Below are 12,714 nucleotides of genomic sequence, written 5' to 3' on the forward strand. Positions count from 1 at the left end.
CAGCTCTTTGAGACATTCTCGATAGACTTTGCGGGACCCCTTCCCAAGACGAAAAACGGAAAACGTTACATCCTGATAGCGGTCGAACATCTGACTGGTTGGCCCCTGGCTTGGGCAACCGAGACCGCTACGTCTGCGGAAGTTGTCAAGTTCGTGGAGGAGGAGATCATCCATTCGTTTGGTCCCCCTCGGACCATAGTCTCGGATAACGCAACATGTTTCAGCGCGACAGCGTTGAAGAACTTCATGGTACAACAGGGAATTTCATGGAAACCGGTCCTCGCCTATGCTCCTATGTCCAACGGAAAAGCGGAGCGTATGGTCGGGACCATCAAGCGTTCAATTCGGAAGACTCTGTTGGGACAGGGCGCCGCTAGCCACAAGTGGGAATCAGCGCTGAAGCAGATCCTGTACGGATACCGCCGACGCCGGCTGTCGGACGGGTTCTCCCCGTTTGAGCTGATGTATGGAGTAAAGCCGCCCGCGCAACCCCAGACCGAACTGAACCAAATCCGGTGGGGCGGCGTTGAGGCGCGCAACTTGGAACTGTTAGCGACGCTCGCGCTCCGATCGACGAGGGCGGCTAAACAGTTGGAAAAGAGGAGCAAGAGAATGACGGTTGTGTCGCCACGCCAGTTCGACGTACACGATCAAGTTCTGGTTGCCCGAGGAGCAGCCTTGGGAGGGCTACGGAAGTGGCCTTTAGGAGAATCGAAGTACTACGGCCCCTGCAGGGTAGTACGGGCAAAGCACCCGCGGTACACACTCGTGTCGCCGGGTTTGCGTTACAGTCGACGGGATATACATGCAAGGCGCTTAATCCCTTTTATTCAGAAACCCGCACATCTTATGTAGATGTGATGCATTGATTACCTACACATGCACTAGATTGAAGTTGACTCGGATGAATTACGTTTCTTTTGGATGAACTATCTTTGGTTGATTACTTGAGTGATCCTTTTGCACGACGACCCTTACCATGTAAGAGGGTTGGGCCACGATTACCTCGACGAACCCTCTTCTTCTTGTGTTCCTGACCGAGACTCTTGCCGTCGCTTCTATCCCGCTTTGCCATTCGGTGCACGACGCGCATATCGTCGAAGTACTGAAACTTGGTCGGATCGCCAGCGGGGCAGCACAAGCGGAGAGAACTGCTCGTGAGCTGCATGGCATACCGCTCAGCACAGTCATATATCAGCGCCGGTTCCGACCGTGCGTCCAGACAAATAGCGTGCTGGAAGCGATGGATGTCATTAAGGCGGAGGACGTAGACACCGGCTTCCACACTTGTCGACAGGCGGAGTAGCCAACTGACGTCCGAGCTCCGCCATAACGGGGACCTGGCACTGGACCTGCCATGAACGGTTGACCCAGGCGGCGGAACCACGTGATCCAAGGATACGGTGCCGTGGTAATCAGCTTGAAGGGTCCGTTGGACATGAGTGAAGTGATGAACGCTCGGCGAATAGTTCTTTCGGCGCTCGAACTCGGTGACTCGTTCCGACTCCGCCGCCCAGACGCGGTCGGCAGCGCGCCGGCCAGCGACAAGTGAGATGGCGTTGCAGACGGCAGAACGGAGACAGAGGATGGTGTTGTCTTGAAACGGTACGGGCTGAGACTTGGTGAAATACCTCGACGCCAAGGGAGAGACGTTGCGAGACATGGCGTAGTTAACGCGCTTCTTCTTGCCCCTATTCTGGCTACACCAGTTGTCGATGGCCAGGATTGCGTCCATGCGTGTCGAGGAGTCTCGCCCGAAGGCAGAGTTGAAGCCCCGGCGGGCGTCCTCGTTCTCGGAGGGCACACGATCGAACGTCATCGTGTAGAGCAGGATAAGGTACTTATCCTGGCTCCCCTCCCCGACGGCGTAATAGCACCCCTGGGCTTCGCCGTTGCTACCGTCGGAGCACCAAACCAGCTCGACGACCCAATCGGGGTCGTCGCAGCAGTGGTACTCTCTCTCGTCGCCGTGACTCTCGGTGAGCCCGAGCCGGAAGCACCGGTCGGCAGTGAACCAAGCTTTCCGGGACAGACGAGCTGCGACGAATGCCAGCACATGGGGCCCGAAGAGAAGTCGGGCCCCGGCGGCAGAGACGGCCGCCACGACGGGTGCACGATTACCGACCTCTTTGTATCTAATACGGAAGGATCGATCTCCTACCTGATACCTAACCGCGGATACATCGGAGCGTCCGGCGTGCTCCCAAAGGGTTGAGAGGTGTTCAGCATTCCTTGAGTCTTCGAAGTCAATGAACGGTCGGTTGACGCGGTGGGACGCCCTTTCACGGACCTCCTCCCCGTTCTCGCGCCACAGGCCCGCCGAGCGACGGGCCGCCTTGGTGGCGATCGCTCGACGAGGGACCTTCCCGCCAGTGGAAGCCCTCGCCGTCTGCTTGGTCCGAGCCATGTCGCACAGAGAGTACCGCCCGAAGGACCACAGACCTCTCGTGCGTGGCTCGGAACGCGGCGCGTTTCAACGAAGTCCCGAAACGGGAACAACGAGAAACGGAGGCTCAGGCGACGCGGAGACCACGCGGCCTGAGGCTCAGACGGCGTGGGATGGTTAACGGCCGGAGGCCCGGGAGACGCGGAGACCACGCGACCCGGGGCTACGGTGACGCTAGACGTAAAAACCACAAGTTCGGGCGACGCGGGGACCACACCGCCCGAAGTTGAGGCTGAAGTGCCGGGGGCGGCGCGAGAAAGAAACGATGCGAGCGTAGTCGACGCAAGATGGCGGTGGAGCGGATGAAATAGAAGGTGGCTAGGTGCGGTGGAAGGTGGAGAGACGGTGGCCGGGGGGGCCAGAGCGGTCACGCGAGGAAGCGGGGCCAGTATATTTACGTGCAACGGCAGACCCGTGGTCTGCCCTGACGAGGGGGTCATGTGAGATATTTTTAGGGAAAAATCGCATTTTACTGTAGAGGGAGATTTTATTCTGTAGTCCGAGATTTTATTTGAATTTTAGAGAAGCGCACGCGTACGGCCCGGCGGAATCCGGGCCGGACGCGTGGACGCTTCTGGAAGGAATTTCGTAGAAATAAAAGAGAGAGGGTGACGGGCGCTGCGGGGAAGGGGGAGACGAGTCGGAAAACCCTCACCACGAACGGCACGCTCCCCAGAACCGCCTCCCCCATTTCACCAACAACAATCGCAACGACCACAGACACGACCAGCCTTACTGTAGACAGAAGGGAGTCAGCCATACCAACATACGCTCTCTGTTGGTATGACAAGCAACGATTTTACAACAGTACCTACTGAGAACCGTACACGTGTGGAACAGGTGTAAGTAGGCGAAATTTGGCAGAAGCGAGAAAGTGTCCTCTCTTCCAAATTCCGACGCACTTCCGGGAATGAAATCGAGAGATACGCGACATACAACAAGTAGATTGAATGGGCTTGAGCCCAACTGCACGAGCCGCCCTGATCGCGTAACTTGGTAAACAAGAGTACGGTACGCTGGCAAGATCACGAGGATGCCTTCAACTTACCACTCCCGCAAAACTCTTCTCCCAAGTCCAAACATGGCCGCACGGTCCACCAGAGCACGTACAGTATTCGGTACGCATGCGGCATGCATCGGCGCGAGTAAACCCCCGCGGTACTTGCCGCGGCCCGTCTCTCGCGACGCGTGGCGCGGCCGGCGCGCCGCACAGCCCGCACAGCCCACGGCAGCAACGACGGCACGAAGAGCGCGCGCCCTCTTCCCGCTCGGAGCGGGTCGCCTCTTACGAGTACAACGCGTCTGACGTGTACCAGGCGCGTCTCTTGCGCGGGACTCTCGCGAGAAACGGCCAATCGGGGCCGCCGGCCGCGATTGGTGGTGCCGGCCCTACAAGAGGAGGTACCTATTTTTTGAACAGCGCATGGCAAAGTTGAACACCCCAAAATTTACTTTTTTTAACGTTTATACGTCACTGGCACCTCTATGGGTCCAAAAAGATGACCTGTAATCTCCTGTATCTCGAAACCGCTTCTTCAAATACGACAACAGTTCGCAGAATCAGCTTTTACGCGCGCTTTTTATGTTAAACGATTTGCCTTTGTAGACTTCCGCCTTTTTTTATGCCAATAAGAGCAGTTTCAAGATTCTGAGCGCTCTTGTGACCTTCTGACAAAACCTGTGCTGTTGTCGCGGCAGCTTCGATCTTTGCCGTCCAGCGAACGAGAAAGGGAAACCAAAGGTGGAAAGGGTGATGGCGGATCGAATGACGTGGGAACGAGTGCGACTACAGTACCGCGTTGATGCGTATAGGGACGAAAACATTGCTCCCAGGACGATGAGGGTTCGTCGTGCGATAGCACAGAAGCGAGTGATGGAATTGCGTATGGCCGCAATAGCTCAGCGGATTCCATAGATAGAAGACAGGGTAAGGCAATGGCACCTCTAGTCTTTCTGCTAATCAAATAAAAGGTGCGAAGCATGTCGCCGCCTCTGCCGTCTGAACACGCCCCCGTGCTCCCTCGCCTACTCTCTCCCGCTCGCCCTTGACTCGCATTCCCCGCCCGAACATGAAGCATCCCTCACTGCCATCCCGCGTGCTCCCCGCCACCCCCGCCTTATTCGGTCCCCCTTGCCCCGTCATTCCCTTCCACGCGCGCCTCTCGCCCGATCTGGTTCCCAAAACCCCCCCTCCCCCACAGCCACCGCCTCTGTCAAAACAAGAGCAAAGCCCCTGCCCGTCCGCACCACTCGCTCGCCCTCGCACCCACCCACGCAAGGTCCGCTCTGCCGCTACATGAACCACGAGACGCTGCGCCGCTCCGTGTCGAACGCGAAGGGCTCGTGCGCCCAATTGTTCGAACACGACGAGCGCGTGCGCTGCCTGCTGCAGCAGGCCCGCGCGTCACTGAAGAAGTTTGAGCGCAGAAAGGCCGAGCTCCACTTCCCGCAGGCCATCTCCGCAGACCCAGCCCGCGCGCAGAGCTACCTCCTGTACGCTCTGCACGTGCAGAAGAGAGACCCGCTGCTCGCACGCGGCTTGTTCTTTCATGGCCTTAGGGAAAACCCGAATGATGCAAAGCTTCTCTAAGTTGCATCCGATTTTCTGAGCTTGAAAAACTAGTAAAATTTGACGTTTCAATCACTTGTCAATGCACCGTGGCGCTTCATAAATAGGTTCGTTTTTCGGTACAATACCCCTCTTGAATCTTTCCGATGCAACCGCGTGCCGTTTCCTAGTTGTACTTCTGATTCGTTTTCGTCAATTATGATGCGGAAACCAAGAATGAAGGCTTTTTAATGGCACTGCTGTCGCAAAAGTAGAAAAAAAACAGTAAGTGTTAACCGGCAGGACCGGGCGAGAATGTTCGCGTCAATTTACTGTGCTGGTTTCGTCCTTTTTTGCTTACCCGAAGCAGCTATTCTGCCCGGGCTTCTGACTATTTATACTACTACTCCCGCGCGTCTCATCCTCCCGTTTTACTCTCTTATTTGCGATCCCTTTGCTGATAATTACGAGTTATTGCATTATCAGTAGAGTTGTTTGAGAGATGCACTGTAGGTTGACAGATGAGGTCAATTAAATTCTGTCCATATTTAATGCACCTTTTTCAACGATTCGGATGCACTTGGCGGACAGTAACAGTCACCGTCAGCTGATAATTTCCACACTCCCTCTACTTGTGACGTGACATATCCTCAGTGTGGCTTCTGTCAATCCATTGATCCACGGGGTGATTGATTTTTGCATATTTCAACGTTTTGATAAGGGCATCATTACCATTAGCCTTTGTCAAGCAGTCAGCTAAATTGTGTTCAGATCGAATGAATCCGATCTGTTCCATCTCATTTTGTTGGTACGCCTTTTTGACTACCTCGAGGTCAATCATTAGTCTTTTTTCAACCGTTGTAGATGCCTTTGTGATAACATCAAATAGTGAGAGACTATCCGTAAACATTAGGATCGGTATTTTTATGTTCATCATCTTCTGTATGTCATGTCTGAGCATGAAGGCCATATCAAAGGAGTCAGCAAAGGCCATAGTTTCGCTGCCTAAAACTGATCTTGACACTCGTTTAGCCTTATGAGACGACCAATAGAGTGGTTGGCAAAGGTTGCTGCTATCACATAGAAATATGATGTATCCAAGCTGCGAAGAGCCGTCGGAGTTGTTTGCATACGAAGCATCTGAATAAACTCTTATGTGTAACTTGTTATCGTCAAGTTTGGGATACCTCAGTGGTAGGTATGGCTCTTTCTTGAGTCGTCTAATGGTGCGGTTAATGTATCGGATTTGAATTTTTGGATCCGTAGCATACTGTGATTCGGTAACTTGGGCGGCTTGAGCAATAGAGAAACTAATGTCTGGTCTAGTGTAGGTAATCCAGGCTAATTTGGCTCTTAATGATCGATAAGACTTGTACGTGGCTGTGTTCGGCAGCCTCTCTATCTTTCGGATGTACGACGATTGGTGGATCATGTATTCAGAATCCTTTTTCTCAACTTGTACTCCGACGAAACTAAACTTATCGTAAGCTCTTCCCTTACACTTGAACTTCTCTTCTGTCTTGTGAGCGAGATCTGAATACTCCTTGGTACCTGCTTGGAGGGCATCGTCCACGTAGGTAATGCACATGCCATCAAGCTTGTCCCGTATGCATTTAAAGAAAATTGCTCCATCACCAGTTGTTCCGGTCATGTTCAATTCCTCTTTTATATGATTGCTGATGGTACGGCCCCAGTAATCACCACTGTCGGCAAGACCGTACAAAGGTTTTAACAACTTCAGCAACTTGTCCTGGTTCAGTTCAAATTCTCCAGTTGGTTTGATGTATACATCCCTCATAAGTTTTTCTGCGCTTTGAAGGTATGCTTGAGTTACATCTGTTGAAAATAGTCGGAATCCGCATATTGCGGCCAATCCGATCAAAATTCGTGTGGAGTGTTGCCTTGGTGTGGCAGTATCATGTACAAGAGACGTTTTTAGCTTATCACTGTATCCTTGAACTACAAAACGGGCTTTCCATACTTCGTCTTTAGTACCTTCATCTTTTATTGCTAGTACAAATCTACCACCGAGAATATTTGCGTTCTTAGGTACTTCTGACTTGCAGACAAGCTTCCAAGTTCCCTTTTCAATCAAACCTCTCAGCTCCTTCTTCTTTGCGGCTCTAAATCTTTCATCGGTCGATCTAGGGTCACCAGGTTTGATCACTTCAGTGAGTTCTACATCAAAATTAGAGGGCTTTGGTCTGTTTACTGATTTAAACGGCTTCAACATTGTAGAAAGGAACTCGTCCCGTGAGAGCATGTCTGTTGGTTCAGAGTCTTCTCGAACATAAGGCTTAACTTGTTGCATGTTCATGGTCTTATGCCATTGCCCGTCGTTGCTCTTAACATCGACTATTTTGTCTCTTATACCTGTGATGATAGCAGGTCCAATCCATTCTTTACTTCTTTCTTGATACACAAGTACTTCTTGACCTAATTCAAATACGAAATCGGTTGCGGTTGGGATTCTTCTAGTAAGGGCAGCAAGAATGCGTCTCTCTGCCACTACAGCATTCATTTCCATTTGTGCCTTTGAAAGTACAAGCATCCTTTCTTTCTGAGCGGGTATTTCTGAGCTAATGATTGGGAATCTTGGTATTATCCCGAATACAACTAGTGAGGGAACCAGTCCGTTATCTCCGTTGGTATCGTTCATGGCTTTGATTGACAGTTTCAATGCAATGTTGCGGTCAATTTGAGGAAAGTTGAATATTATCCTTCGATAAATTCTTCGGAGGGGTGCGTGTAGTCTTTCTCCAATGCCTAATGAGTTGTGAGCTTCGACTCCTGAAATTCGAAGTTCTATCCCAACGCTTTCGGCCATTTCCTTCCACCTAGGCGAAGTGAAAACGGATCCCGCATCAGTTCTGACGCGGTTAGGGAATCCTGTATAGAGAGTGCACCACGCTTCAAGGAAAGCAAGCCATATTCCGTTGACTGATTGTCCGTAATTCCGACCCTGAGAGTCTAAAAATATGGCCGAGCTGAAACGAGTTGCAGTGTCGACAATATGCAGAATTGCTTTTCCCTCGATGAACATCAGATCCATTGATATTTCTTCACCGAACTTAACGTCTTGCAGTGTGGGTAACGTGGTCTTGAAGCTAATTGGTTGTGATCCAAGCCTTTGACAGGTATTGCATGACTTAGAGATCTCTTTCAAGACTTTTGTGGTGGCCTCGGTGGCCTCGTGCGGTCGAGCTTTTCTGATGAGATTCAGAAGTTTCGTATCCGTTGGGTGTCGAAAACCTCTATGAAGTTTGACCAGTTCACTTCTTGAGAATAGTACTGCATCTTCCCGTTTCCATTCCAGGTAGACATGTCCAAACTTCCTTACGACTGGGACAGAAATGTTTCCCGGAGAACTGATTAGTACATTTCTTGTCGTATCCAGGTATAGTTGAAGTTTATCGAGCAAATCCAATCCCAAAAGAAAAGGTACATTCGCTCTAACTACGTCAACCTCAATTGGCACAAATCCGTTCTTGAGAAACGGTAATCGAATTGAGATTGATCCGATTGACTTCTGCACATCAACACCGAATCTGTACTGGTTGAAGTTCGCTTTTAGTTTGAACTTACTCCCAACAAATCTGCAGTATGCTTGGGCTTGCAGTTGTCCGATTACAGTGCGTTGTGCTCCAGTGTCGATGCAAGCTCCCTGCCAGTCTTTCCTGCGTTCATCCAAATTGATTCTCATCTGTGAAAGACCTCGGCGAGAGTTTAACACAGAATTGGTCATTGCATCGTTGGAGGATTTTCTGAGACGCCGGTTTCTTCGTATGTCATGGGCTGTCCTTGACCTACGCGAGATTTTGTACCGGGACCGTTTTTTCTTGAGGACAGTCTCGTAGCGTGATTTATTTTCTTTGGACTTCAAACTACGACGGTAAAGTAGACTGCCTCTCCTCAAAAATCCTCTGGATCAAGAACTGATGCAATGCCCCGATTCTCAGAACCAGTAACGTGGAATACCTGTCCTCCTTTATCGGGATGTTCAGGCGTCTCATCCTCTGATGAGGTAGAGTCCTCCTGCTTGAAGTTGTCCCCTGTAAGGGTAGCAGAAGGGTCTTCTTCGTCTGTAGAGAACAACGCATCTTCCACTTGTTGACAGAGTTCGAAGAGGATTTGATGGCTTCTCTTCGGATATCTCCTGACTTGCGATGAAATATTTCGCATCACGTTGCGAGGTTTGGGGCAGTCCCTGATGAAATGATTAGGGTCCTGACAATTGTTGCATAGCCTGGGGTTGCCATAACGGTCTAACCCATTTTGACCGGCTTTTGTGCTGTCTTGAGGGGGCCTGAATGGGGCAGATGAGCGTGATCCTGGTTTCTTCGGTCGTCCGTAATATTTCTGACCTTCGTAGTAAAGATCAGGAGTATATTTGGATGAAGATTTTATCTCTTTATGTAGGGAAGATTGACCGATGTTCAGATCTTTCTTTCTACCTTCTTGCTCTTCCTGGTCTTGAAGCCAGGCGGCGTGGAGTGCTGTATACAGATGTTGGAAGTCCCAAGGATTAGATGTGGACTGCGAGTTCGCAAGGGCTGACTTGGCCCACGGGGCACCAACGACAGCCTTGTAAAGGTATTCCACCTTGTCTTCCTCGGAACGGTGAGTCCGCGGTCCTTGAGGAGCAAAACGTGTGATGATCTCACGTAACTCTTCCAAAGCTTCTGCAGTGTTGAGCTTCTTGGCATGCATCAAAGATTGAATTCTCAGGCTCTGGAGGTATTTCCTGATTCTGTTCTGCCGAGTTATGCTGTTGTACTCGTCTTGCATAACTTGGCATGCCTGACCAAAATTTCCACACCTGTCCCTCACCTTCTCTCGATAGAATCTCTTAGCTTCTCCATCGAATATGTTGTGGAAAAAGGCAAGTTTGTTGGTTTGGTCAAGGTTGTAGTCCTGGGCGGCATCAATGTAGTTATTGATGTGTTCCGTGAGGTCCTCACCCAGTTTTCCCGTGAATTTATCCTGGTTCTTGAATCGCAATGCCATGTTGTGAGCGGCTCTTGCTTCGGAGTCACGTCTCACAGGGGGGTAACTTTGTACTGGTGGGCCGGCTTGACGTTCAATTTCCTTGTTAGTAGGCATACATGCTCGACTACTTTTCTTGTGTTGAACAAGTCTTTCGTAAGCAAAATCGATGTCGTCCGAGTCTGAGTATAACATTTTTACTAATCCCCATGAGATGCGGTCAGTTGCGGGATGTCTGATATACTCTACACCTTCTGCACGCAAGAAGTCACGGATGATTCTGAAAACGAACGTGGTGCCCTTCAGTACTTCGAAGGAATATAGAGTTTCAACAGGGAGGTCTTCACGTAATCTTTCTACCAGTTCCGTGTCCAAAATATTTTCAGATTTTGCGCGAGTAATGTGTAGCGTAATAACTGATATAATATCATTGTGAACTGGAGATGGTGGTGTATACGTTTTAAGTTCCTTGGTGATGGCCTCTATAGCTGCCTCGTCAATTCCGTTATCCATAGTGTTTGGTGAGTTAAAATCTCCAAAAAGTAATTTAGTAAGTTACTTTAGCCTTAGAAAAAATAAGCTTTCTGCAACCTTACAATTATACTGAAATTTTGACTTTTTTTTATGGCTCACACAAATTCAAGCTGAATACGCGTACAGGTGTGCAACGCTCACAGCTAGTACAGTAGTAAACACGTGTGCAATTTTCACACCTAGTGCAATGTGTGACACGTATCCGATTTTTGGGTTTGTGTCAACCGTGTAATACGTGTTGTGTACTAATTTCGGAAAGATGGAAACAATTGAAGTTGGTCTCTTGATTGTGGCAAAATAGCTTCTGAAATGTTTCAAAAAAATTGTTTTGAATTAGAGAATGATAAATTAGAAAATGATTCAAAACAATTTTTACTTTCTAAATTTGGCGTGTGAGATGGCGCTCACGCAAGAATTGGGCGCGGCGGCGGTGAATAGAGCCGATGACGTGGTTGTCGAGGTCGTGCGCGGAGGGAAAGAAACGCGCACAAATGTCACAGTAGAAGTCCTCGGCCTCGCGCTGATGTCGAGCCTCGCGTGCGCGGTGTTTCTTCCCACCCCTGTGTTGGCGGAGTTGGTGCCTGCCAGTCAACGTGACTTGGCACACCTGACACGTGAGCAGGGGGGCAGGAGCAGGCTTTTTCCCGATTCGTGAGGTGGCCACGCGATGTAGTGTCCTATTCACGCCTTCCGGTAGAACCGGCAAATTACTTTTCAGTACTGTAGTCCGGGCCTTAATTTGGCGAAGAACCTGTGACGCGCTGTCCACGTGTCCAGAACTATTTGCGTGTAGATTCTGTACACGTGTTTTCTTCTCGTAAATCTTGTCTTCCGGGCGGGGTTGGTCCGCCGGGGTAGCCTCTTCTTCGACGAGGTCCAAAACGGTGATGGAGTCCTCCCCGTCGCTGTCCCAGTTTACCACGGGCGTGCAGGGTCGACTCCGTGCGCCCGGCTGAGAGAGTTCTTCTGACTGCTCTTCGGGGGCTTGCGGTGCCCCAAGGTCCTTGTCTGAATTTGGTTTTAATACCACTAAAATAGAAATTAGTTAGGCAACTAGGTTCCTATTTTAGAGGTAGCGGAAAAATAAAGAACTTACTCTTTTTATTATTTCCGATGAGAGTTATCTTAAAGAGGAAGGCGGCTTTACCTCTTTTTTGATAAAACGTACTGCGTTAATATCAAAAAAGAGATAAGAAGACCACTCTCGAAAAGACCAAAAAAACTTGAACTTGAAAGACTGAGGTTGTTGTTGTTCTTCTCGAAGAAACTAGTTGAGCGTAGAGTCTAGACTGTCGCAAAAGTAGAAAAAAACAGTAAGTGTTAACCGGCAGGACCGGGCGAGAATGTTCGCGTCAATTTACTGTGCTGGTTTCGTCCTTTTTTGCTTACCCGAAGCAGCTATTCTGCCCGGGCTTCTGACTATTTATACTACTACTCCTGCGCGTCTCATCCTCCCGTTTTACTCTCTTATTTGCGATCCCTTTGCTGATAATTACGAGTTATTGCATTATCAGTAGAGTTGTTTGAGAGATGCACTGTAGGTTGACAGATGAGGTCAATTAAATTCTGTCCATATTTAATGCACCTTTTTCAACGATTCGGATGCACTTGGCGGACAGTAACAGTCACCGTCAGCTGATAATTTCCACAACTGCTTTTGTGAGCAGGCGCTGGGAAAAAGAAAGTTTTTCTAAAAAAACAGAAAGTGTTCAATAAAGGGTCTTAGCTCTGTTGTAAATAAAGATGTAACGTATATGATAAGGTACACATTAAGTTAAACAAACGGCATACACCGATGCCGGTTCTGCCTTGGGTTCTGCCTTGTTGTAAATAGACTTTTTTTATCATACGTGCATGCATACGCAGGCGTCCCCGCGGAGGTGTGTGACGCTTGGTTGGCACAGCTGAGCGCGGATATACGGTACACGTGTGCGAGGCGGTGTGCATTCGGGGGAGTATCGGCGCCCCCCCGCGCCCACCTGTGCTACACCGTGTACCGGCGGGTAGCACAGATGGGCGTGGATGCGGGCAGCCGCCCCGACGACCCGAGTATGAAAATTCTTCAAGAACAATTGCGACTTGGCTAAAAATTAAAGAAAAAACTAGATACCGACAAACGGTACTTCTTTATTCTCTCAATGTTTCTTCTTAAGGTACCCGTTCTCTTCCCCTACTGGGATTTGATGGCTGCCCTTTTATA

General features: G+C 49.8%; 1 protein-coding gene across 1 annotated transcript; it reads right to left on the reverse strand.

Moving 5' to 3' along the window:
• Nucleotides 1-943: 943 nt before the first annotated feature.
• On the reverse strand, nt 944-2,407 carry CHC_T00006102001 (hypothetical protein). The gene has a single exon (XM_005718091.1). It carries the CDS (start codon nt 2,405-2,407, stop codon nt 944-946), a length of 1,464 nt encoding a protein of 487 aa, XP_005718148.1.
• Nucleotides 2,408-12,714: the final 10,307 nt, after the last annotated feature.

This window comes from Chondrus crispus, genomic scaffold (genome assembly GCF_000350225.1).
Source record: "Chondrus crispus Stackhouse genomic scaffold, scaffold_35, whole genome shotgun sequence".
Classification (NCBI taxonomy): Eukaryota; Rhodophyta; class Florideophyceae; order Gigartinales; family Gigartinaceae; genus Chondrus; species Chondrus crispus.

Excerpts from the sequence above, each read along its gene's own strand:
- CHC_T00006102001 (XM_005718091.1), bottom strand. The coding sequence starts at position 2,407 with ATGGCTCGGACCAAGCAGACGGCGAGGGCTTCCACTGGCGGGAAGGTC.